The sequence below is a fragment of the Bactrocera oleae genome, chromosome 5 (assembly GCF_042242935.1).
Source record: "Bactrocera oleae isolate idBacOlea1 chromosome 5, idBacOlea1, whole genome shotgun sequence".
NCBI lineage: Eukaryota > Metazoa > Arthropoda > Insecta > Diptera > Tephritidae > Bactrocera > Bactrocera oleae.
Genome location: NC_091539.1, coordinates 40799715 through 40826779, shown reverse-complemented (window position 1 = coordinate 40826779; position 27065 = coordinate 40799715). Strand labels below are relative to the sequence as shown.

Genomic DNA, 27065 nt, shown 5'->3' with positions numbered 1-27065 from the left:
ATAATAAATAAGATGGATACAGGTTCTTTAAACTACCACTATCTCTTTCTCTTGGAATATCTGATTTAGGCAAGATTTTATACCCAGAAAAGAGTATATTAAGTTTGCCACGAAGTTTGTAACACCCACAAGAAAACGTCGGAAACCCCATAAAATATATATATGCATAAATGATCAGCTTGGCGAGCTGAGTCGAGCCATGTCCCTCTGTTTGTTCGTCCGTCTGTTTGTATATACGCGAATCAGTCCCTCAGTTTTTGAGATATCGATCTGAAATTTTGCACACGTCCACTTTTTTCCAAAAAGCCACTCATTTGCCAGAACCACTGATATCGAACCACTATAGCATTAAGAAGCCATACAAACTGAACGACCCTTGTAACAAAAACTTTTTTATTTGACAAGATATCTTCACGAAATTTTAAATTAATTATTGTGTTAGGCAACGACACAATCTCCAAAAAAATTGTTTAGATCGGACTAATATAGCATATGGCTGCATACAAACTGAACGATCAAAATAAAAGCTTTTGTAAGGAAAACTTTTTTATTTGACAAGATATCTTCACAAAATTTGGCGTAGATAATTTTCTAAGCCGACGCCACAATCTCCGAACAAATTATTTAGATCGGATCTTTATAGCGTATAACTGCCATACAAACTGAACAATCGGAATCAAGTGTTTGTATGGAAAACTTTTTTACTTGCGAAAGGTATTGTAAATTCTGTGTAACCGAAGCGAAAGTTTTTTCTAGTTTTGGTTTTTTTGAACGTGGTCTTTGGTTTAATTAAATTCTGCACGTTCATTGCAATAGCTTTAGTTCCATCTAAGCAAATTCAGCGATAACAGTAGTGTGCAGTCGTTACTTGCTATAGTTTTCTTCTCTGCCACATTCGGTTTTTTATGAACTAAATTTTTTAAGTTTCCCAAAGAACACACTGTTTTGAAACTTCACTAACCTCCTCAGTATAGTTATCGTTTAAAGAGAGTTCTAAAAATCGATTTTTTTGTTTAAATAATACCACATTTCTTTAAAAGTTTCTCTTTTAATTGGTCCACAAATAATTTTATTATTTATTTTTTTACGCTTGCACTTTCTGTAATATTTTCTCTACACTTTCTATATTATCGTTTGTTGTTTTATGGTTTTCGAAAATTGAAAACTGATCGCATTAAACGCTTAGAAACTTCACTTTTTAATTCCCTTACTGCTCCAACAACTGGAACTTGGTCAGTAGTGACGAGAAAATATATTGAAAATGTCAGTGTAACTGCACACATGTCCAATCAATTCCCCTTCGCACCACTTATCGTCAGCTAATTGCAGCTTAATGCTTACAATAAACATGAAATGAGAAACAAAAAAACATTAACAATAAAAAGACACCAAATGTAAATAAAACCAAAAATAATCGACATCTGCGCCTTAATGGGCGAACGCTGCGCACTTGATATGGCCTATCAATAGTGGCATCAATGACGCGATCGATCGCACCGGCCACCTTGCCGCCACAATGAAGCTTTCTTCAAGTGTTATGTTGTTGTTGTAGCAGTGGCTCAGCTTTTAAGTACCCACAATTCAATCAACACAATTTCTTGTGAATGAAATATTTTCTCCGTCTCCCTCTTCTTCTTCTTCTTTCAAATGGTTTCAATATAACCTCAAAAGTGAAATTGATCTGCTCACTTAAAGTGCAGCACCATATATAAGTATGTATGTATGTATTGTTAACCATATGCAACAAGGCATCTGGTTGACGATCCACTTAAGTGATCTTTTATGTGTAATTTTTCTAATGTTGCACTGCGGCAACTCACTGATCATATGTGTTTATTGTTGCTGCGATTATTGTTAAGTGATCTTTTTCCTCTTGATACCCTGCACAAGGTACATTACGTTGAAGTTGTAACACCAAGAGGGTATATATATATAATTGATCAGCATGATGAGCTGAGTCAATTTAGCTCTGTCTGTCCGTCTGTATATACTTGAACAAATCTCGCAGTTTTCGAGATATCGATTTGAAGCTTTGCATACATCTATTTTTCTTCAAAAAGCTGTTCATTTGTCGGAAACTGCTCATTTGTCGGACCAATATAGCGTATAGCTGCCATACAAACTGAACGATCAAAATAAAGTCCTTTTATGGAAAACTCTTTTAATGAGGCAAATATCTTTACGAAATTTGGCATGGACTATTGTATAAGACAACGCTACAATCTCCGTATATATTGGTCAGATCAGACCACCATAGTACATAGCTACCATACAAACTGGACGATCAACATCAAATTTTTTTATTGAAACTTATTTATTTGTGAAGGGTATCATAGTTTCGGTGCAACCGAAGTTAACGTTTTTTCTTGTCTTGTTTGTTTTTTGTAACTTCAAAGTGATCATCGTGCTGATGCTGCAACTTTCATTAGACTATGCGTGTGTGTGTGTGTCATTCTCTATAAAAATGTTGCCACTTTTGATTTTTAGCTATGACCACCACTTCTATGTCTCTCGAACAGTTTCAATAGATTTATAATGAATTGCACTTTTGTAGTTGTTGTTTTTGCCAATCAATCAGTGGCCACGCCGTTGTAAGTTTTCTTTGAAGCATATAAAACTATATACCTACATACTTGAATGTACATATGAATATAGATGTATGCATTTTTGTTGCATTTTCCTGCAATCAGCTTTCATCAGCGTTGAGCCACAAATAAAGTGATCGATTGGCATATTGATCAATGGGTGCGTATATTGGTACATACATACACACACACATTTTCAGTTATACTAATACATATGCACTTATTCATATATCTACATGCATTTTGTCCCAGTTTCTGCGCCTGTCTATGTAGTAGTTTTGAAATTTTAGACGACGCTCGCATTTTTAGATTTTCAAAGAAAGTACTTTTGTGACTTTCCTCTCCTAGTGACATATATAATATATGTACATATGTATGCATTTGATAGGTTCCCAGACATCTAAATTTCTTCTGTGAACACATATCAGTGTCAATTTATTTCTATTATATTATATTAAGTGGCATGTGAAAAAATATTGAAAGATAATGTCGATAAAAATTATTTGATAACAGTAAAGTCCAGACGGTATTTATAAAAAGAGCTCACCAAAATAACTTTTAAATAATTTATATGTAATAATTGTATAAATAAAGAGTGAAAAAGACTTCCGATTACAGAACTCGGCTTCAAAATCATTGGTATTCTTTGGCAAGTAGTCTTTACGAAGTTCGCTAGATGGCGCTGATGTCGTAAATATATATATTCCGTTTATGCATATAGCCATAGTTTGATCGTTTTTACATAATAAAAATTAATTTTCAATTAACTGCAAATGTAATGCTGAATTCTTTCGATTTCCCCACCAAACTCAACTGAGAGTTCATTGTGTTTCGGTTTTTGAATCTTAGAACATTTGATCTAGCTTATGATTTCGATCATTTAAAATATTTTATTTATTTAATATTTATATTATTATATTATTTAATATTTATATATAATATTATTTAAGTTTTAAAAAGATAAAAATCGACCATCTCTATTATTACTAATATTACATTAACCGAAGATCGGTAGATACCTATCAATTATCAAAAGAATGCCCTATATATGGAATATTGCCCGTAAAAAGTGGTTAAATTTGTAGCTTTTTTAGAGATTATTCTAGTAGTGGATTAAAAATGTAATTATATAAAATTATTTATAATAGTAATTTCAATTCGATTGAAGTGAAATATGTCAATTTAAAGACATTAATTAATATCTTCTTTCAAATGCTTAGCGGTGATCGTAACGTTTCGCGAAATACCACTACTTGTATAAGTAAGGAATACTGCACTGTTCTTTTACTTGTAAGTGACAAGTCAGAAAAAACACTTTTTCTGTGAATTCTTCTTGAAGACGGATTTTATTTAATAAATAAATTTAAAAAATATACAAATGCAGAATGTAATGTACTTTAATAATCGGCGATTCACTTTGTTAAATTTTGGATTCCCTTGATCCTTTGGCCGATCTTCTGGAGGGCTTCCGAAAAAGGTATCCGGTATTATTACAAAACCAAAACCAAAAATATTTATTATTACTATAGATGCCTACAGGTAATTACTATTTTGAGAACTGGGGTATTATTAGTGTTGTTAAAAATTTTCAGGAAAGTTTTAATCGAGTTGGATACGATATGAACCGCAAAAATAATTTATAAACAGAAACTTTAAGTAAAAATTGAAGAAAATTTGCCTGGTCTATTTTTAATACAAATTATTTTAAAAAAAAAAACTTGCTTATCATTAAGTTTAAAAATTATTAATAAACCATTCCAAATAATTTCAATAAACAACAACAAAAATTAAAACAATTTTGTGATTTTTGATTGGTGTCTTAATATACAGCTATCGTGTTGCAAACCAATTAAAAGCGCAGGAAATTAGAAAAATAATAAAAAAATTTTGATAAATAATTAATATAAATAAGCAAAAAAACCAAAACAAAAAATGAAAATTATCAAAACATTCGAAAACCCATGCAATGCCTCAACACCAAATTATACTTTCATTTTCCAAGTAACAAATAATTTGTCCAAAAAAAGTTAAAATCGAAGAAACCAACTTGGCTACGGCTGCCCCGTTTGTTAGTGTTATGACAACAACTTACTGTATAGACATGCATACACACACATAAATAAATATTTGTCCGTGGGTCTTATGAATTTGATTAATTTACTGATTGATATAACGAATGCAATTTAATTTCTAATAATAAAAAAAATTACGTAAAGAAAAAAGCACGATATGAATAACAGCAACAACAAGAACAACAACAACAAAATAATAATAGTGGACCTACAGCGCGTAATGAATGGGCTATAATCAAATCGCTAATAAACGCCTATAAATCGTACACAACAGACATAGCAGCAAAAACCGGCATAAAAACAACAAAAAAAAACTGTAAGTTTGCATGTATGAAAGACAGACGAGAAGTAATGAACGAAGGAACTCAAAGTACATACAATAGAATTACAAAAAAAAAAACTGAAAAAGATTATAGAAAAAATGTAAAACGATCGCCAAAAGTAAGACCGATTGAAGAATTAAATATAAAACAACAAAACGCGTTAACTTCGGTTGCGCGGTCGGAAGCTATAATACCCTTCACAAATACAAAATATTGCTCATAAGAACTTGATTTTGATCGATCAGTTTATATGGCAGCTATAGGCTATAATGGTCCGATATGAACAATTTTCTTCGGAGATTGTACCATTGCACCATTGCTTTGGACAATAGCCCATACTACAGATGATCGTGAAGATATCTCATCAAATAAGAAGATTTTACCATAGAAGCACTTTATTCCAAACGTTCAGTTTGTATGGTAGCTCTATGCTATAGTGATCCGATATCGACGGTGCCGACAAATAGGCCGTTCTTCGTTCGAAGAAAAGAACGTGTGCGAAATTTCAGATCGATATCTCAAAAACTGAGAGAGTAGTTCGCGTATATACATATGTACATACAGACGGACGGACAGACGGCTAAATCCTTAAACCTAACCCGTCTTGCTGATCATTTAAGTATATAAAAATTGTATAGGGACTCCGACGTTTCCTTTTGGGTGTTACAAACTTCGTGACAAACTGTTTAGGGTATACAAATTAAAAATGCATTTCCACATACATATGTACTTACAAAGTATAGCGAATTGGTGCCGATAATGCGATTTGGAAGGTTATACTGAAATAGAGTGTAGTGGAGAGCTTTTGATTGTAGAAATATTTACATACATATATGTAGATTTATGTATGTTACAGTTTCTGAGCTGTTGAAGGAATATGTTTGTGCATACATTAAAATACATAAATTTGTTTATGAAGCGAAACAAATTAATTTAAATGTGCGCACATAACCATAAAGTGCAATGAATGCCATGGCTTAAATATATAAAAATATTTACCTAAAGGACTATATATTTATAAGCGAGTGCCAAAAGAACGCATAACTCGGTTAAAATTTCACTGAAGATATTTAACAACACTGCTAACACCTCTGCTTTCAAATTTAGGTTGTTATTTTTAAAAGTTTGTAAGAACTTTTTATAATATAATATCCTTCAAAACAAGATTTTGATCGATCAGTGTGTATGGCAGCTATATGCTATAGTGATCCGATCTGAACAATTTCTTCGAATATTATATTATTGCTTTAGAAAATAATCCATGCCAAATTTCTTGAAGTTATTGCGTCAAATGCAAAAGCTTCCTATACATGCACTTGATTCCGATTATTCAGTTTGTATGACAGCTATATGCTATAGTGGTCCAATATCGGCTGTTCCCACAAATGAGCAGCTTCTTAAGAAGAAAATGATGTGTGCAAAATTTCAGATTTATATCTCTAAAACTGAGGGACTTCTTCCCGTATATACAAACAGACAGAGGGACATTGCTAAACTCTCTGGTAAACTGTATGTACCTTTTTCCGGGGCAATAAGAATATTTGTGGTCTTGATTAGTAACTTACATTTTGTTACTTAGCTACTGTTCTTTTCGTAAAGCTTACAATAATAGGAAGCTATGCTCTCAAACATGCTTGCATGGTTCATAAATCCAAATAACAGTGTATATCGCCATTTAATCAAGCACAAATATATGTTCATATATGTAGATATGTATATTATGTTGAGATATGTGTACAAAGTGTAAGGAAGTCATGTCTGTCCGGCGTCTGCGGATGTAATTTGGTTATTAATTTGTTTTTAATAATACAGAAATGCGTGTAAAGAAATAAAATTGCGGCTTCACAGCGACGCTGCAGAGGAAGAGAAAAACCAATTGACACTTCCCAGTCAATTTCTGTTTTATGGTAATACAAATTGGCTGACGATCGCACGCACCTATTAAATGGAACAGCTGTCGATAGATTATGTATATATGTAGAGAGATATGTACATTTTAGTAACGCTAACATATGTATAGTAAGTCAAAAATGCGTAAAGTATTCGCTATAATGTGTATTTGTATATAATTTTCACCGACTGAAAAAAAACACATTTTGTTAAATGAAACAAATTATATTTTATTAAATCAACGTCGATTTTACACAAAGCGCGTGAGATGCGTTTTCTCTCCGCTGCAAGCTCGAAAGCTGATTGATAAAATTAATGATTACTGAAATGCCTCAGAGCACCTACGTACATGTGTCGTGTTGCAATTGACAGGTACGTATAGGCAATATTCGTACAGACGATCTTAAAAATATGCCTTCCCTTCTTACATATACATCTATTAATTTAACTTGAATTAAAAAAGAAATAATAAATTAAAAAATAAAAATTTTAATTATCGAAATAACTTTCTTTGTACTCATCAGCCAGCTTATTGGATGAATAGAATAAAGAAATTTTTAAAAATCATGTAACATTAATTTGAATAATATAAAAAAACAATCTTACCAATTTCAAATATCGGGCTTTCCAATAGGAGTGATATGATCTCTAAGTGTCGCTTCGGTCATTTTAAATATGTCATTCTCTGTAATTTTTTTAATTTTTATCAGTAATGTTTACAATTTCATCATGGAAAGATATACGCAAGAACAACGTTTTCAAGTGGTTCAATTTTACAATTAAAACAAAACTGTCGATTCTGGTGCGAAGAAAATCCACAAATTATTCATGAACAACTATTACATTCACTTAAATTGACAGTTTGATGTGGTTTTTGGTCTGTTGGAATCATCGGTCCATCCTTCTTTTGAAATGAAGCTGGTGATACCGTTACAATCAATGGAGAGCGGTATAGATTGATTATAACCAACTTTTTACGGCCGCAATTGGAAGAAGTTGATCTTGACAACATCTAGTTCCAACAAGTCAGGGCTACGTGCCTCACAGTACGTGCAACAACAAAATTGTTGCAAATTCAAGAAATTGTGGCATTGAATGACCTCCTTGACCTTGTAATTTAACACCATTAAACTACTTTTGTGGGTTTATTTGAAGTCATTAGCAATTAGTCTTTAGCAATAAACCAGACGTCCATATTGAACGCACTATTCATGACATACGACTTGATTTAGTGGAAAATTACTCAAAACTTGGGTTTATCAAATTCGTTACTGCAAAAGAAGCCGTGGAGGTCATTTGAAATAATGTTATATTCTAAACTTAAATGTATCGATTGTACTTCATATTAGAGGAAAAACGTTTGAATTTCCTTAACGATTAGTGTGCTTTTAGTTTGCTCGATACACATATTTATCCAAAAAGAATAGTACTCTGAATTTAGTTATTAAAACAAAATTGCATAAGACCTAGATATAATACATTTTTTCGTGGTATATTTTATACATACACAATTTATGTAAAATTATTGTATATACCACCGAGGTGCTTCAATTCTCTGATTTTCACTTGCATTATTAATTAAAATACCGTTACCGTAGATAAAAAAATGTTTAACTGGTTTTTCAAGCTATCGATTTAATTTTCTAGAATCCATTAAATAATCTTAAATATAACTCCAGTGAACAACTTATCTGCTCTCCGTTTTGTGTTGCTTTACTTTTTTCTACAGGTGTCAACGATGTTTTTAAATAATTTTTTTCATATTTCAGTTTTATTTTCACTAAACATGCTGGCAAATCTATTTCAAAGCATGCCCATAGTAAAGATTTTCAAAATACTTTCAGTTTGCTACTCATGTTATATAATAATATGTTATTCGACTTTTCCAAAAATTCCCGATTTTTTACGTCTAAAATTTTACAATTATACCTAAACACTAATTGAGGTTTCAAAAAAACTAGCCATAAGCAGTTCTTACTCAAAAATAGTTATTGTGTATAAAAAAAGGAAAATAGGACTCGTTGAAAAATACATACATACACCCATATATATTTATGTATATACAAATGCGCTGCCAGACTGGATTAAATCAATTTGCTTCAACAATCAACTTACTTTGGTTTTCATTATTGAAGTACACTTTAATTACCTTTTATCCGGTATTAAAAAATAGATTGTATTTTACAATAACTGTTTTTGAATAATTATCGAAATTGTGACGAAGATTTTATTTCCAGCGTAATGACAAATGCTTTGCCTTAACTGTTTTGAAGTTGTATTACAAGAGCTCTCAAACTGTTCCTTACAAACATTATTTGCCAACTATTCAAAGAGAGGTTAATATGATTACTATGTAGATATAAAAAAATAGTCGCCTAAGAGTATGAAAAGACTTTTATTTGCATTGTGACACAAAATACACCTGTAGGTTATGAAAGCTTCGTCAACTCTGTAATTGAAAGCTTCGCATGAAAGCTATGTCATCCGCACCAACAACAATGCGATCGTAAGGAGTCTCAAAAAACAAAGCTCCAAAGGCAAACGTGCTGGCGCCAGTCTCATTTTTCAAAATTCTTTCTTTTATAAAACATTCACCTTTCTTTGATTTCTTGATGATTCTCGTTTGCAATTTGCTCTCGTAAGATTAACACACACTTTATTTGTAATTTTATACAAACTAAACACTTACACACACCTTGTTTTCTACGCACGAATGCGTAATTTATAAACATTCTCTGGCGAGACACTTATTCACTTTCCGAAAAGCCGATTGAAAAACACCGCCGCGACTTTTATTTCACGTCACCACAATTTAGAATTAACACTACTTGAGAATTGTGCACAAATATTTAGATTATTACAGTTATTTTGCACGATATTCACAAAAGGAACTGTTTGCAAATGAAATATGGCGCGGAACTTCGGCAAAGCGCATAATTACATTTTTATTCTGAAAAAGTATTTAGTGGGGTATTCACAATAGAATTATAAATTTTTTAAATACCTTATAGTTTTATATTTTTAAAGTGTTTAATGTTTTATTATAATATTGTTATTAATATGTAAAAAAACAAAAATAATTAATTAAAATAATAAAAAATACACATAACAACTTAATAAATGAACATTAAAAATTAAACCCTTGAAAAAGTATTAAACGAACAAACATTATTCAAAAATGTATGTTATGCTATGTGACAAATCGTCACCTGAATTGCGAGTTATGTTTGTACTTATGTATAAAAATAAAGAAAAGTATAAAGTTAATTTCTTTTTTTTTTTAAACAAAAAAGCAATAAAAATTTTGATACAAAATTTTATATATTCCAAATATATTGTAATTTGTCATTGATGTTCTCAACAGAGTTGCCAGCAATATAAATAAGTATAAAAATAAAAAAATATATTATTGTTTAGTTTGTAAAAAAAAGTATGTCAATTAAAAATAAATTTAACTTATAAACACATAATATTTTGATATATTGTGATATATTAAGTTTATAATAGCAAACATATACAAACCTTCTATAGAGTTATTATCATATTATTAAAAACACCGTGCAACTCATATGGCATTTGCGTAAAAGGGGGATGAACAATCACACATACACAAGAGTTTCGATTAGAATTGCCAATTAAGCCTTATGAAATTCATAAAAACTTGAACATAAACCTCTGATAGCGCTGTTGGGTAATTAACCAGTGACTTAACCGATAGGTGGCTTGAAGGGTAATTTACTATTCAATTTTGAATACCACAATTGCCAATTACTCATGGTAAGTGCAACCCTGAGCTTCCTCTAAGTTCCTTCGTCATTCAAAGGGGTGACGAATATATTTCCGTCGTGTGTGATATTGCAGAAAATTGTGAATATTGTCGAAAATAAACAAATATCGTAAATTAAAAAGCTTTAGGATTAATATAGAGTAAATATGTGTTCTCAAATGTATATGTAAATACGTCAACTAAATGCGAAGAAAGCGGCATTTCAAAAATTCTGAATATTTGGTAAATTGCATCACAGTTTATAAGAAACTCCTTTTGGCTGTGTCAGCTCGGAGCTTTTGGCTTCCTTTGCTGAGCTTTTTCTGATGTTGGCAAAATAGATAAGGCTTTATAAGTTTATATGTGTAATTATTATGCACATAATACCTTACACTGCCATTTAAACTGTTGTAATGAAGAACTCGTTCGAAATTTTTAACATGTTTCTATTGCTCTACCCATAGAATGAATAAAAAATATTTTTCGGTAGTTTGCAGTTGAAGAAAATTAAAAAAATAAATAAGTTATATCTTTCAATTTTAATTGAACATAATATTGATTCCGAAAGTAGTTAAGAAGTGTTTTTATTAATTTTATTTTTTAGCAAGTTTGGTTCTTGCAGTAATCTATTAACAATATTTTTAACTGTTATACATTCTTTTTCATTGCAGATTCCCCCAACAGACTGAAACGTCCTTCACCAGCAGCATCTGCGGAAAAGACGCAAATCACGAAGGCCGCCGGACCACCGCCAAAAGTAAGAAACCGTTATATAATGCCTTTTCTTTCGAACTCTTTATATCCCTATCGATCTATTTTTATACTTTAAAAACAATTGGTTAATGTGAAATTTGTTGTTAAAAAAATGTATTTGCTTTCGAAACAAAATAAGAAATTTCGACTGAAGCGAATTGGCCTGTCTCAGTGTCATTAAGACGCTCTTATTAAATGTTTTAGTGTTTAATATAGCGTAACTGTATATTGGGATTTTTAAATTTACATATCTGCCTGTTGATACTTTCATTCATTGTTCATTATTCATTGTAAATATTTCATATTTCTAGTTTTTATTTCTGCATTTATTTTTATAAATTATATTCTAGTTTTTTTAATATGTTTTGCTAAATTTGTCTATCTATCTTACTTAGCATTAATTGTTTTCTTTTCATTTTTCCAATTTTCTAATATTTTTTTTTGTAATTTTGTGGTGCTTACTTAACTTATTGTACCGATTTCTACCGTTATAAGTATAAAAATTTGTATTACCTGAAGGTGTGGTATGGAATTTAAAAGTAGTGGGCGCGTTTTTCACTAACTTCTTCCCTATAAGTGTAATCTTAAGTAGTAAACTTATCTTCAAATTCGTTTCGTGTCACAAAATCGCAAAAAAAGGTTCATATGCAAGTCATTATGTATATTCTAGGAGACCTAACCTCCAAATATTCACTATTATTTTTAAAAAGTATCGAATATGCTGAATTTTTACACTGGGAACATTTAAAACAGTCTGATATTAATTTTTCCAAAATCTGTGTCTTTATTATACTCTCCCAAACTTAATTGTTTGCCGTTAGCACGTAAATATGTAAGGCATTAACTGACGCACATTGCACCATACACACATACATATGTGCATATGTGCTTTACAACGATCCATACCTTATCTAGACTTACCTTGACTTGTGTGTTCCGCAGTCAATTCCTGCTAACACATTGGCACAATTCCCTACTTTGAAATCGGTGAAAAAAGTAACAAAGCGTACTAAAGAGTTTTTGTGAGAACGCAGCCAAAAGCCAAAGTGGCAAGCAGAACTCTAAAGATGCCAATAGAGAATGCAGGCAAAGCGTTCTAAAGAAGCCACTGACTGCATAGCGAAGAGAAAGGAAATTCGCCAATACAAACAGATACTATGTGCAATTACGGAGCTGCACAACACAACAACAACTCGCGCGGCAGTTTAGTTGCAACAAAATAGTGCTGCAACTGCTGGCCAAATAAACTCCATTGAATGCGGAGAATTCTAGCCGACGGCGCAAATTCTCTGCTGCGGCGACATATCGGTAGAACATGTGCATTGCTGGCTGAAAAAAGTTGTTGTTGTTATTGTTGTTGTGAATGATTGTACACACATTAAAAAGCAATTGCCTGTATGTAACTCATATATATTTTAGATGGCAGTATTGGCCATCAATCGACGCAGCCATCTCTGTTGCATTGACGCATGCGTGTTGGTAACTTTTGTTGTTGTTATTGTTATTGTTGCTGTTGTGACTGTATAAGGCTATTATGTAGTTGCAGTGCTAGTTATTTAGCGTTTTGTGTTTTTGCGGCTTAAGACCTTTTAAGGCATTCGAACAAGGTCAATCGCTGATTTCCGTCATTTTTGTTGTTTTTGCATTTCATTTGAGCCATTTTAATACATATGTACGAGTATATACCAGAAAGAGAAGAGTTGCTGTATTCTCTCTGCATTTACTATGTTTATCTGTCTAATTGTATATATGAGTTCAAACAACCGTTAAAGCGGCTCGGAAACTCGAGAATCTCAACTAGTATGGATTTATTTAATTCAAGACCGCAAATTTTCTTATATACCCGATCTTTTCATAACTTCGGACCTTTCAAGGTAAAATACTAATTGAGCACAAACATATACTATAGTTATACAATACAAGATTGCATTTAGGGCTCCGCCGTACATAATACACTCGAAATTGTACAGTTTGTTCAGTCTTCCAACCCCTACTTATCAAAAAAGCACAGAAAAGTGTGGCTTTCACTGCCAAGTCTCAAACAATTTTACGATATGGAAATAAAAATCTGTTTTTTTTATAAGTTTTAATTTGTTCACAGCCCAAGCTCAATTTTACAAAACTTTAAACGAAATTTGCTACCTATTTCGGCTATGCCGTTAGTTGGATGATTTGAAGTATAACAGTTAAATTATTTCAAGCGACACCTAGCGTGCATTAGTTGTAACAACAGTAGCCCAAGTTTCACATCACAATTCTAGATCGACTACTTCAGTTTAAGCATAGATGCCGCAGCTGTCATCTTTAAATGACAGTTAGCCAATCGCGCCATCTGCAGTTAAATAAACTGCAAATAGTGGCTGTCAAATTGGTTAACGGCACTCTCACAGCTTTGTATCTCTTTTCCAATCAGTCCATTTTAAAATAATTTGCTAGTTGGGTGCGTTTGCCCACCTTCTTCGCATTGACATTATTTTGATTTCATACAAAACAATTTTAATTTCTGATACGGAAATGAATATAAAAATATTTAAAAAAACCAAATTCCAGTGATCAATGTTTAATGAATTTATTGTAAATGAAAAAAAAAAATTTTAGTGACTCCGGCTTTTACAAACGCTAGTGAAAAACAAGCAAAGCGAGTGTTGTGAAGTGCAGGCAAAACGGTGGAAATCTGCAGTAATTGTTGTCTGAAGGTCTGCGTCGGTTTGCAGTTTGGACAATATATAAACAAATTTTAAACTATTTTGCAAGAAGTGGCAATCAATTTTTATAAAACTGTTTATCGGTGCATTTAACTGTGCCTGATTCTCTTTGCTGTTTAACTCTTACGTGGCGTTTGCAGCGGCTCAGCTGGTCTTGTTTGGTTAACCGGCTTTGCATGGCAACGACATTCTGAGAAGGTAAAACATAATTTTGCTTTATGCTTGATGTGCACATCTACTCAAAATAAAATTGTCTAAGTTATTGTAAAAATACCTTGCTTTTTTGTTTTTGCAACGCAGAGGTTAGCGGCGATTTTGACTGCTTGCTGGGCAAGTGACTCATTGGCATGACATTTATCGACATAAATTCTGTGCTGGCAGATAAATGCCTACTGCATTTCAATAGCTACTTAGATTTTAAAAATAAATGCAAGAGTTGTTTAAAATATGTTGAGTGCATTTTTTTTTATGAATTGTTTAAGCTGTTTCTGTGAACATAAACTCAAGCGATACATTTCTATGTACGTCGATGTGGATATGTACATATGTATGTTATAAATAGCAGCTCAGTCAATCATGGTTCTTTGTTACTGATAAGAAATTACGCCACTTTGCTTCGTGACTGAAAAAAGCAATAAATTACAAGGCCGTTTCACTCTTTGATTTAAGTATGTAGGTCTTTTTTTTTTGGAATATTTTGTTTCTTGGTGACTAATGCAAATTGTATGCACTTGAAGGGGTGCCATAAAATCGCAGTCAACTTATTATTTGCTGGAAGATTAGTATTTACTCGGTCTTGGTCAACCGCAATATAATATTCGTAAATATGTGTGTATGTATGTAAGTAGGCATTAAATCTTATAAAAATGCCTACGCTAATGAGAAATATTCATTTACTTTTGCCAACTGAAATCCTTAGTTTTTATTGTTGTAAGTTGGAGCGTCAATTAGCTATTTGTATGGCAACGAAAATATGCAGTTAGTCATACAGCTAACTGCTAGTTGACAATTATTTGTGTATTCTGCTTTGTATTCGTTTTTAGTTTTTTAGTTTTAGAAAATATTTAAAGCAAAAGGGAAGAATAGTTTGCTTGTTATTGTTTGCTTTGTAATCTTACATAAAATATTTTTTGTAAACAAACGTGGCTTTCCTCTTAATGGTTCACAGGTCTATTCTTGAAAAAAATTTAGTTTTTACCAATCTGGTTTTCGATATGTGCATATTTACAGTTTAGTTAAGTTAAGTGATCGTACTAACAGGGATCTCACTTGGACAGCTTGGAACTCCGGTCCCTTGTGGTACCTAAAACACCTAAATTATTAATCTAGCAGCTAATGTCAGTTTCGGGTATGCCACCTAGTTCGTCGACAGTAAGACTGCCGAAATGTTTATGAGATAAAGCTCCCCTGAATTATAAAAATTCTTTGAAATACCCAATTTCTGCATCATATTTCCCATTAGCAACCACAACTTGAGACTTTTCACATTTTATCGCTCTAAAAATTTCCGCAAACTTGCTGCTCAGTGAAGTTTAACGTTTAATTCGTGTCATTTTCCATTGTGGCTGAGCGTTTGCAAAAAATTAAAAAAGGAATTAAATGAAAAATAACCAAAGTATTGTGTACCATAACTACTTATATGGATTCATTGGCTTGTTCATTAGCTGTTAGCCAAACCGACATGCATGGACGCCGCGATTGGCGTGCCTAGGCCACATTTTGGGAGTGGCTTGTGGCGCTACTTATGGATATGAATGCCTAATATATGTATGTACATGCGAAATGTTTGATTGGAATTAAATTATGAATAATTGTGGCGTGTAAGTATTGTAATGGAAACAATGCGTGTGCCCAGCATGTGGGAGTTATAAAAGTATGTATACATTCTACTCTAAGTACATTTGTATAAACATCTTGAGAGGTAGGTATCTGCTTCAGTTGCTCCGCAGTGTACTCCTTAAACACTTCAGTGAGGCGTAGCCTTTCATTTACTTAATGTGGCTCCAACATGTCATACCAATCTTTTGGTCGACCTCGTTTGTAAGCAGTTTTTTTTGCCTGCTAGTTTATTGCTCAGTTTGGTCTGCTCTTGCGCCAATCGATGCAGTATTTAGCTTTTCAACTCCAAGCTCATGGCGCTAACGTCGAAAGAATTGATTGTGATCCGCAACGGCGGACACGCTCGCCGCATGACTCATAGTATTATATAGAGTTTGTTGTATTGTTTTTTTCTATACCTCCTCAGTGCGCTTTTTGCTTGTTTGTTATTAAAGATATATAAACTTGGAGATTCTTGTTATTTGCATGCTTTGCACTGCTGGAAATCATACATTTATAGACATATTTCTTTCTTGTTCTTAAGATACAGAAATTTATTTTTAAACTTTTACTTTTTGTTTATTTGTATGCCTGTAATTGTGTTACAGCTTCTCGCTTTTAAGACACACTCAACGCGAATACCTTTCCTTTTGTGTAAACATAGGCAACTCCTTATCCATTGGTTATACATACTATTGGTTACTATTTCAAATTTGGTTTATTTTTTGTTTTTGCTTTTTTTTACAATTGTATTTTTTTATATATTTTGGTTTGGTTGCTATTGCACACAGTTTTTACTTTTGGTTTTTGTTTTGTTTTGCATTCAAATAAGTCACTAGGTTACCAAGTAACACGTTTCTTTTGTGTTGTTGTTTTGCCTCTGTGCGGCACGCAATTTTTACACCTCAATTACGAAAAATTGTACATTGGTACGCAGCTACATACACTCTTTGCCAATGTGAAGTGGTAAATTTGAATGTTGCCTTTGCTGCATGTTTCAAGGCTAATGAAGGAGAAATAGAAGAAGAAGGGCAAATAAAAAACCGCTGTGGTTTGGTTTTAATGAAATTTAAGGCGCTACTAAAATCATTTGTCAACTGCCGACTTGGGGTTGCGTGAGAAACTATCATTTAACTTATAGGATACTTATATATGTACATACATATGTAACTAGATGAAAAATATAAACAAACTTTCCAACGGCATATATGAGTAGGTTTTAAATAGTAAATAACAAAAAAATATTTTGTTTGTAAAAAATCGGAATATTTCTGAAGCTGGTATAATGTCTTCGAAATGAGGGAATTAATATTTAATGACCACCATGCCTTATATGTGTATAGGTAATACAAGTATGTTTGTATGACCTAAATACATTTTAAGTATTTGCTTGTTAAACAGTTGTTCAAATAAAGAATATTTGGTAGTGAAAAATGTGTTAAAAACTGAAGAATACTTTGAAGAATAAACAAATTATTTGGTACGGGCTTAGTGGATTTAAATACATATGTATACATACAGTTACTGACAATAAAATAGAATCAAAATGTTATTCACAACTATTTGCAAAAAAAAGTTACCACGGTTCTTATGAGGAAACAATTTTTTTTAGTTAATATAATTTATTTAAACATTTCAAAAGCACAAATAGCTTTACATAAATTTAAGTATTATCGGCAGACAACTTTTAAAGGAACTGTTCGGAACTTCAGTCGATATTAAAATATAATCATGTCACTAAAACTCGTAAATAGTAGACTAACTAAAAATGCATATAAATTAAAGTTTTGTTGTAAAACCTTTATTTGTGAGTACGGTAGTTCACCTTTTCGACATAGAGCTTTACAGACTGAATTCGGTATTGAATGCCACGCCTCTTGGACTTTTTCCCATAGTTCCTTCTTATTTCGTGATTTAATGGGTTCCAACTTTTCCTTTGCAATCGATCACTGGTTTTCTATAGAGTTTAAATTAGAAGATTGCGCGGGCAAACCATAACATCGTTTCCTTGATACTGTAACCAAGTCTTGACTACACCCGAGGTATGCTTCGGGTCACTGAAGCAAATGCAATCCGATTGTTCCGATGTCTTTTTTTTTGTCAACATTGCAACTTTCCGGCACAACGTTCCGAAGATATTATTTTCTACAAGACGATGCGCAACTACCGATGCGTTTTGATAAAATTTTTTATGTAATAGTCATCCTGATACGTCGCTTTTCGTGACCGTCTCCTCAATTCACATTCTTTTGTAGGTTTCAAAGCAGTAAACACAAATTTTTGGAATCTTTTTATAATTTTTCCAATTTCTCTTAGGGTATAACCGTTATTTTGCAAATTTTTTACGAGCTTACGCACTGCCGCTGTGCAATGCTTTCTTCGGCTCACTTATACAAATAATATGTACATAATAATGACAAAATGTCAAGTTTTAACAAAAATCCTTCAGATTATAAATTTACAATATAATTATTTACTAAATAACGGCTATAATAGATATTTTTATTCCTTGATACTCTTTTTTTTTTCTCACGACAACAAAAGCACACTTTTCTTCAATTTGAACACAAACATAACAGAAATGTAGAAAAAACAAAAGTTTAAAAAAGTTGGTAAATTAAAAATATATCGATAACAATATTTTACAAATTTCCCGTTGATTTGTTAAATTATTTGTAAATATGTATGTATGAATATTTTTTTCCCCAAAAACCGCAAAAACTGTGAATGTATGATTTAGCGATCACTTTAAATGAACGTGTGTAATGTGTTAGAGAGTGGAATCTCATTAAATAAACTTCATGTGAAGTAAAATTCCAATTTGAACGCTTAAAATTTATAGATTTCTGGCAACGCCTTACAATCACCCCATAAATTATTAATGATTTTCGCGAAATATGCCAAGCTACAATTTTTATGATACTCTAAAATTGTAAAAATATTTAAAATAAAATCTCAAAACATTCACAGCAACCACCTACAGTTAAAATTAATTATTTTATACATTTTTAGTTCGCACTTTTTGTTAGGAAAATAAGTAACTGTTATGGCTATACATAACTTATATTTTCATACACATTGTTTTACGTCGCTCTCAGTAGAAACGCATTAAGAAGAAAAGATTTGCACGACCCATAAATATTTTCTTTATGAGTTGTGCTAGTCAAACAGCGCTTTATTTGGCAGCCCCAATTCTTCTAGAAGGTTTTTTGAGTGTTTTTCTGTTTTTCATTTGCTCATAATCTTTTTTTTTTAACAAATAGTGCATTTAATTACTAACGATTTACATAAATATGTGGAGAAATCGCGAAATCTTAAAAGTTCTTCAACAAAACTTTTGTCAAAAATCAGCTTGGCAGTTCATTGGCTGTTTTATTAAGTCTTACTTACACAAGGCAGTTTTTTATGTTAAACTAAAACTTTTTTTTTGCTCTTTGTTCCAAGCATTGTAAGAAAAACGTTATTTCTGTTCTTATGCCTCATCTTTTTTGCAAATAAAATGTGTTCACATAATTAAATCTTTGAGTCTAGTAACGGGAAATAATATATTTTAAATAACAATATAAAACAAAAAGTAATCTTAATTTCCATATTATTTGTCTTGATGTTCATTTTAGAGAATAATGGAAACAAACAAGGATAAATCATCAAAAGAGCTGAAAAATGTTAAAAAATGCAAAAATATTTTTTGTTTTAGTTTTCATGTCATAAAGTCAATAATAAGTTCTAATTTCCAAATAGAAAGTCAGATTCTTGTTTATTTGTCACGTCAAAAGGCTGCTCTGAATTTTTATTCTACAGCACAAAAGATAGTCGGGTCTACGAAATCAAAGAATTACATATATCCGGTAAATAACGGAAAATTTAAATTTGTCAAAACATTATAAAATATCTTTTAAAAGCACCCACAACAACAATAACAATAACCGGTCCCACAAAAGTCGGGTCTAAGTAACCAGTAAAGACGCGGATTTTTATTCGACCAAGCATTGCCAAACCTACGGCCATTTCTCAAAATAAATAATATTTTCAATAACAACAACTAAGTAATTGAAACTATTTCTAACATACATACATATATAATTATAGATGCATTACTTCTGTAAATGGAAATTGTTTCTCCGTTTCGAATCATATACACTTTTTGTGGTGAATCTTAGGTATGACTTTCATTCTATTACCGTTCAAGACTTTTCCGTCTAACTTTTAGGTTGAAACGTACAGAATTCTTAAAGTAGTGGATTATATAAAATTACAATTATACACTGAACAGGGCATATTAAGTTTGTCACGAAGTTTGTAACAACCAGAAGGAAACGTCGGAAAACGCCGATATCGAATCACTATAACATATAGTTGTCATACAAACTGACCGCTCGCAATCAAGTTCTTGTAAGGAATCTTTTGTATGTGTGAAGGGTGTTTTACTTAATTTTTATGAAGATGAGAGTGTTTCTTAGTCAAAATCGAAATTCAAGGCCACACCACTTTACAAAAAATCTTCAATAAATTCATCTGAAATGTATTTTATATCAAATGCCTTTTGAAAACCACTAAAATGTCACTTAATGAGCGTTTTCTGAGAAAAAATATACACAATTATCTATATATAAAGTGAGAGAATGTACATATGTATGTACAAAGCGTTTTTGTGGCACAAAGTGATAAATGACAACTTTTACCACCGACAGCAAAGCATATTTCAGACTTTTACTTTTCGCAAAAGAAAACACACATCGCATTGTCAGATATTAAAAAAAAAAACGTGGAAAAAAGCAAATGTCAACAAAGCTTTTACTTTGGCCACAGTGAATGCCACCGATTTCGGCACATTTTAGTGGTAGAAATGTGTAATTATGCAGTCGCCATGGTTGGCGGTTTAAATTTAATATGTTTTTAAACATTTTTATTACCACGAAGACAATGAAATAGTTTCCCCACCACTTGTATATACATATGAGAAACTGGGAATGTTTACATTAAATTATGATTTACCAGCAACTAATGTGGAGTTCATGAAAATCATATATGTACATATCTATGCACTTCTAATCAGCATGAAAATGTTTATCAAAACAAATTCGAAATGCCGCAAAGCACGTATTTTCATTTGTGTTACCCCCCGCACAGGCACATAACAGTTTGCAGCGTCACAGGAGACCGCTAACTCGCTGCGCAAACGAAGTAAAATCGAAATGGTGAATGGTGTAGACACGACCAACAGTACCACCATTGGTTACCCTAAGTTCAATGTCCGGTCGCTCGTTGTGCGAGTGGTCAGTGTGGGCATGTGCAAACAGGTAGGTCAGCCGCCGTTCGGTGTGGGCATCAACAACATGCATGAGCTCTTTCAGCATGTTTCTCGGCATTAGTTGCACTCATATACATAAGTAAGTATATGCTTGCGGCTATGTAAACAAATACTTAAGTTTTGAGGTTAACTGCTTTGCCGGCTGATGCGCTGGCTGCCTGTCTAGTTGACTGCCTGCCTTGGAGGTTAGCAAGCGCCAGCGCGCTTGTTAAACATTTTATTTAGACGCTTATCAGAAACTTTCTCATAGATGCCTTTACAAGTAGAAATATATGTATATGTAGCTCTGCTGCCAAAGGTTAACTTCGAATGCTACGCAATAACATGTAAGCCTTCTTACAGCGGATGTTGTCGGACCGATCTTTTGTTTTCCCCCGAAATCTTTGTTAAAAATACACAAATTGCATTAGTTATTCCTCTGCGCTTCATCGAAAACCAGTTTTAAGTGTTGATTTTCGTTTGATTTCCCTCAAGTTTAGTGTCTTCTCGTCTGCCTCAAACGCTGTGCGATTCGATTCTTCTCAAGAAAGTTGTTTAGTTCCATATACAATTTTGTTTATTTAATCAAATATTCATACTACAAGTAAGTTAACGGCTTGAGAAAAAAATGCTGTTTTCCAGCGCTCAATGAGGTGTGTGTGTGTCATTAAAACATTCTCGGCGCATTTGTCCCGACTGAAACCACCAGCGAAACAGTGGCAATTTGTTGTTTATGTTCTTCGGTTGTTCCGTTGTTGTGTTCGATTTTTGCGCTGCGGTAGTGTCTATTGATCGGCGATTTGTTGCAGTGACCTCCTTTGAAGTGTCGGCGGTTTTAAAAGCTTCTTTTTATTGTTTTTCTAGTTTCACATAAATTGTAAGTTCCCTAGTACTTAGACGAAATATTGTAATGGATTATAGTTCTGTGTTTTTATTGAGACAAATTTATGTGATTTGTGATGTACGAAGAACATCGTATGCGCAAGTCTTCAATTGTTCGAAGCTTTTCGGTACTTTGAAGTAAATGTAGTTAAGGGTAAAAGGGCCGTGCACCGAAAAACTATATACTGCGATCTCGCGAAATAGAGTTGCCACTTATTTGAAACCTTTAAAAAATTATGCTTATTACTTATGCTTCCCTCACATCTTATCTCGGCAAAAAGACTAAGCATTTCTAAATTTTAGCAAGTTCGACAATGGTTCATGTAATTAACCATTGAAATGAGAAAGTGAAAATAAGTCATTATACCCTGAACAGGGTATATTAAGTTTGTAACACTCAGAAGGAAACGTCGGAGGCACTATAAAATGACGAGCTGAGTCGATTTATGAGTCCGTCTGTTTGTATATACGCTGGTCGCTCAGCTTTTGAGATATCGATCGATTTTGTACAGATCATTTTCTCCAAATAAAGCTGCTCATTTGTCAGAACTCCCGATATTAGACCATTATAGCATAAGGCTGTCATACAAGCTAACCGATAAAAATCAAGTTCTTGTATGGAAAATTTTTTTATTCAAAAAATTATTTTCACGAAATTTGGCATAGATTATTTTCCAAGACAATACTACAATCTCATATCTATATGGTCCACTTTAGCATATACATAGCTGCCATTCAAACTAATCGATCAAAATCAAGATTAAGATCATTTTCTGTCGAGTTAGATCTTAGCCTAAATTTTGAAGATCTTGCTATTAATTTTCCAAATCTGAAGGGAAATTTCGACACATAGGAAAATGTCTTCCTCTCTAGTCCCTCTACAAAAGCCTTGTGGCTGCATATCAATAAATACATGACATTTCATCCAAAAAATCCAGCTTTAAGATTCTCAATCTCCGTGAGCAGTTTGATGAGAGTTTTGCAACGGCGCATTGCTTTTAAAAAACTCATTTAAATTATTTTTAGCCTTGTCATAATAAAAATCAGGAAACAAACAAGAGAATTTCGACTGATCTTTTGTTGTTAAAGATTCGTGTTTTGAGAATGCTAGTTCGAAACGCAACTGTCTGTATTGTCCACAATCATAATTTTTTCTATTAAGCTTAGATCAACTGACTACGATCTGTTACCTATCAAAGTTGAAAAACAGTTTATCTGATTCCAATTCAGAGAGTTACAAGGTAAATTTAACTAATGTTTTACATGTCTTCTTCTCGGGTTATGGTGTCGAGAAATACAAAGTCACGGTTGTGGTTCTCCACTCAGGTGACACTAAGGACATTCCAAATGAAATTAACTTGGATTTCTTCTTTTTGACACATTACCTTCCTTCTGTTCTCCACAATTGGCTGAGTAGCGAAGGTTGGTTGCGGTTGGCAACTAGTACAACAAGTTGATATCCGTCTACATTCGCATTTGTTTGTAATTAGTTGGTAACTAGTTACAATCGCACTAGCTGTTATTTATATGGTAACTAGTTACAATCGCACTAAATCTTAGTTATTGGTATTTTTCATAGTTTTAAATATTTCTTCTAAGATCCACATACTCAATGCTGCTGTCTTGCAAATGCCACTAAAAGCTTTGCACTTCTGCTAATGCAATTTCTCATGGCTACCGCATTTGCTACAAATAGCCATTTGCTATTATACACTTTGCCGCAATATCCAACATATGTGTGTATGTATGTATGTATATATGCCCGTGTAATTTTGCAAAATTCAATTTATTACTGCATTGCCGAGAATATTCTTCTCTCTCCATTGTAAGCATAAAAGTACTTGAGCGGCGCAGCAGCACCGAAATGACGCAAGTCCAGCACCAGCTTACAACCATACACGCATACATATATGGATATATTTACATATGCGCATCGATTGCAAATCAAATTGACTTAACAAAATGACAAAAAAATGCAATAAAATACAACTGGAAACCAGTCGGTGCAAAACAAGCAGCAATATTAATGTAAATTTATTTATATAAGTAGCTACACACATACACACATGTAAAGATATTTTTATATAAGTATATATAAATAAATTTGCAATATGCAGATCGCTTGCCGCATTATTGGCAAGTGTCGCATCCGCCGTTGGCGTCTGGGCAAATGAAGTGCATTGCAAAAACAATTATTGAAATTACATGGAGGCGATGCGCTGGCAGAGGCCACATGTGAGTCAATATATCAAGAAGTTTACAAAATTATATATGTATTTATAAGTACATACAGTTGATGTCATTGAAAAACGTACAACTGATTAATGGCTTGGGCGATTCAGGCATTTCCTTCCCATAAAAACATTTTTTGAATTCTGTTTTTATGCTGTATTGATAAAATAATAGACAAAACAACAAATATAGCAGATTTTAGCATCGGATCAAATTTGACCCGGATTGACAAACAAATCAAAATGTTCATGTATTTTAATACATTTTTTTATGGCCTTCAAAAGAAGCTCCTTTTTACCATTACGAGTACAAGCATGCCAACGATTAATCCAATTCTCTATACGAATTTTGGTTTTTTCGGTCTTAGCTTATTTTAGACCGCCATTCGCTAGATTGTTGGACAGCTCCGACATCATATTCATAAATCCATTTCTCGTCATTAGTAATGATGCCATTGATGAATGTGGGGTCCTCAGCTACGTTGTAAAGCATTCCTTTGCGACCTCTACTCGACGTCGTTTTTGCAAAAGTTTCATGTCTTTTGGTGCGAGTCTACCATAACATTGATCAGCTTCATACCCAAAACATTCCCCAAAATCTGTTGAGTTGGTTCATAAGAAATCTTCAAATCCTCTGCTGCCAACGCGACACTTTTTCATGCACGAACTTTTTCGATGTTATCGTCATTAACAGAGGAGGATGAACGACTCGCATGTGGCAAGCTTCCGATAACTTCACGATCTTCAATAAATAATTTGTGTCACTTAAATACACTGTATCACTTACAACATTTTCAACATTTCCGCAGCAGTGATTCTATTGGAAATACAAAATTTCAAGCAAACTAGTTGTTATTATACCCTAAACAGGGTATATAAAGTTTGTCACGAAGTTTGTAACACCCAGAAGGAAACGTCGGAGACCCTATAAAGATATATGTACATAAATGATCAGCATGATGAGTTGAGTTGACTTAGCCATGTCCGTCTGTGTGTCCGTCTGTATGTATACATACAAACTACTAGTCCCTCAGTTTTTCAGCTATCGATCTGAAATTTTGCACCTGTCCTTTTCTCACAAAGAAGCTGCTCATTTGTCGGAACGGCCGATATTGGACCGCTATAGCCTTTGTATTTGTAAAGGGTATTATAGCTTCGGTGCAACCGAAGTTAACGTTTTTTCTTGTTTTTATATAAACTTTTTGCGTGGTTAAGAAACCGCTGCCGAACAAAGATTCTGCTCAAACTTCACATGAACATAAAAAACGTTATACCAATCCAGAACATTTTTTTATGTTTTTTATTTTTTTTAATTGACCACTAAAATTTGATCAATTGGTAAAGAACAAAAATGTCTCAAATTAATTATTAATATCCGATATATCACTATAGAATAGAAAAAGGAAACTCGGGTTACAAAAACAGCAACGATTCAGCCAGCGGATGAATGAATTTAATAGGTGAAGTTAAGGAAACCAAAAATACATATGTTCATATATAAAATTAACACATGCTCTAAAAGACACTTAATAAAGGTGAGTGCTTCTAAACACACTCAACAGAGTTAAGGGGTTACATAGGGTTTGTCGAGCAAAAAAATTTTTTTTTTTTTTCATATAAAAAATGAAATATTTTATTCAAACTTTTTATTATTCCAAAGACACATATTCGATAACGTTGATTTTCAAAGGAAAATATTCAAAACCCGGTCATTACGATGTCATTTTCGGCAGTCTTTCGGAAAAAAGGAGCTTCCGCGTTGACAGCAGAATTTCTCACAGATTCATCAACTTTTTTGTTTTTTGAAGCCGTGAAACCCATTAACCCCTTGAAGATTGCATCTAAAGAACCACTAATTAACGAGATTGGGTGATAAATATGTTATGCCGAGAATTAAAATGAAGCTTTCTAAAAAAGACTTTTGATTTAACAGTTATTTCAGCTAATTTTTTTATAATTTGTGACGAAATGGTTCGATGTTCTTATATTAAGCGCTTAGAAATATACTTTTTATTAGAATTAGAAAAGTATAAAAAAAGTAATAAAAACCTAAAAATTGTGCTGGTATTATTTTTAGTGACACACACTGTATATACATATTTGAAAGATGTATGCACTAATGTACTGCGTATATTCATACTTCAACGTTTTTGTTCATAATATAAAATCGGAAAGTAATAAAAACGGTTCTAGTAGACGTCCTTTTGGACTTTACTTGTTGTGAGCGAGTAATAAACATTGTTGTCATATATACATACATACATAAATACATACTATATAATATCAACTTATATACATACATACAAGTATATATTTGTAAATTTGCTCAATAGTTCATTGTCTGTATAATTGCGATACTAGTAAAGCCTTTCAGATTGTCATCGCTGCGGTCAGCTGAGTGCAATCATTTCAACATTGTCCATCATACTTGTGTATATGTATGTATATAGTATATTTTATATAAATATATTTATGCATATAAGCAATTGTTTGCTTGACATTACGCATTTTCTAAATAATTACATTCACTAAGTGTTTTATTCACGCACATTTTTTCGCTACTTTAATTTAGTTCAGCTCAGCTCACCCTGTGGTTAAATATAGTATTTTTGCGAATCAAATTGCTCAAAAAATGTGTACATATATATATCTTTGTAAATAGTGTGCTCATACGCAATTACTGGGGAAACGAAAGTGTAATTTTAAAATAATTCAATAAGGTCGCGTGCTCTAGAAAAAAAATAACTCTG

At 32.6% G+C, this 27065-nt stretch overlaps 1 protein-coding gene across 5 annotated transcripts in view; it reads left to right on the top strand.

Moving 5' to 3' along the window:
- Positions 1-27065, top strand: part of MICAL-like (protein) — a 126055-nt gene that overhangs the window by 74444 nt on the left and 24546 nt on the right. For 3 of the 5 annotated variants that reach the window (XM_070110383.1, XM_070110382.1, XM_070110384.1), the window contains exon 5: positions 11308-11393. In XM_070110383.1, the coding sequence (XP_069966484.1) occupies positions 11308-11393 (86 nt within the window). Of the gene's footprint in view, positions 1-11307; positions 11394-13809; positions 14293-27065 lie in introns of those variants that run through there. The other 2 variants (XM_036366207.2, XM_070110385.1) reach the window with 1 other exon arrangement.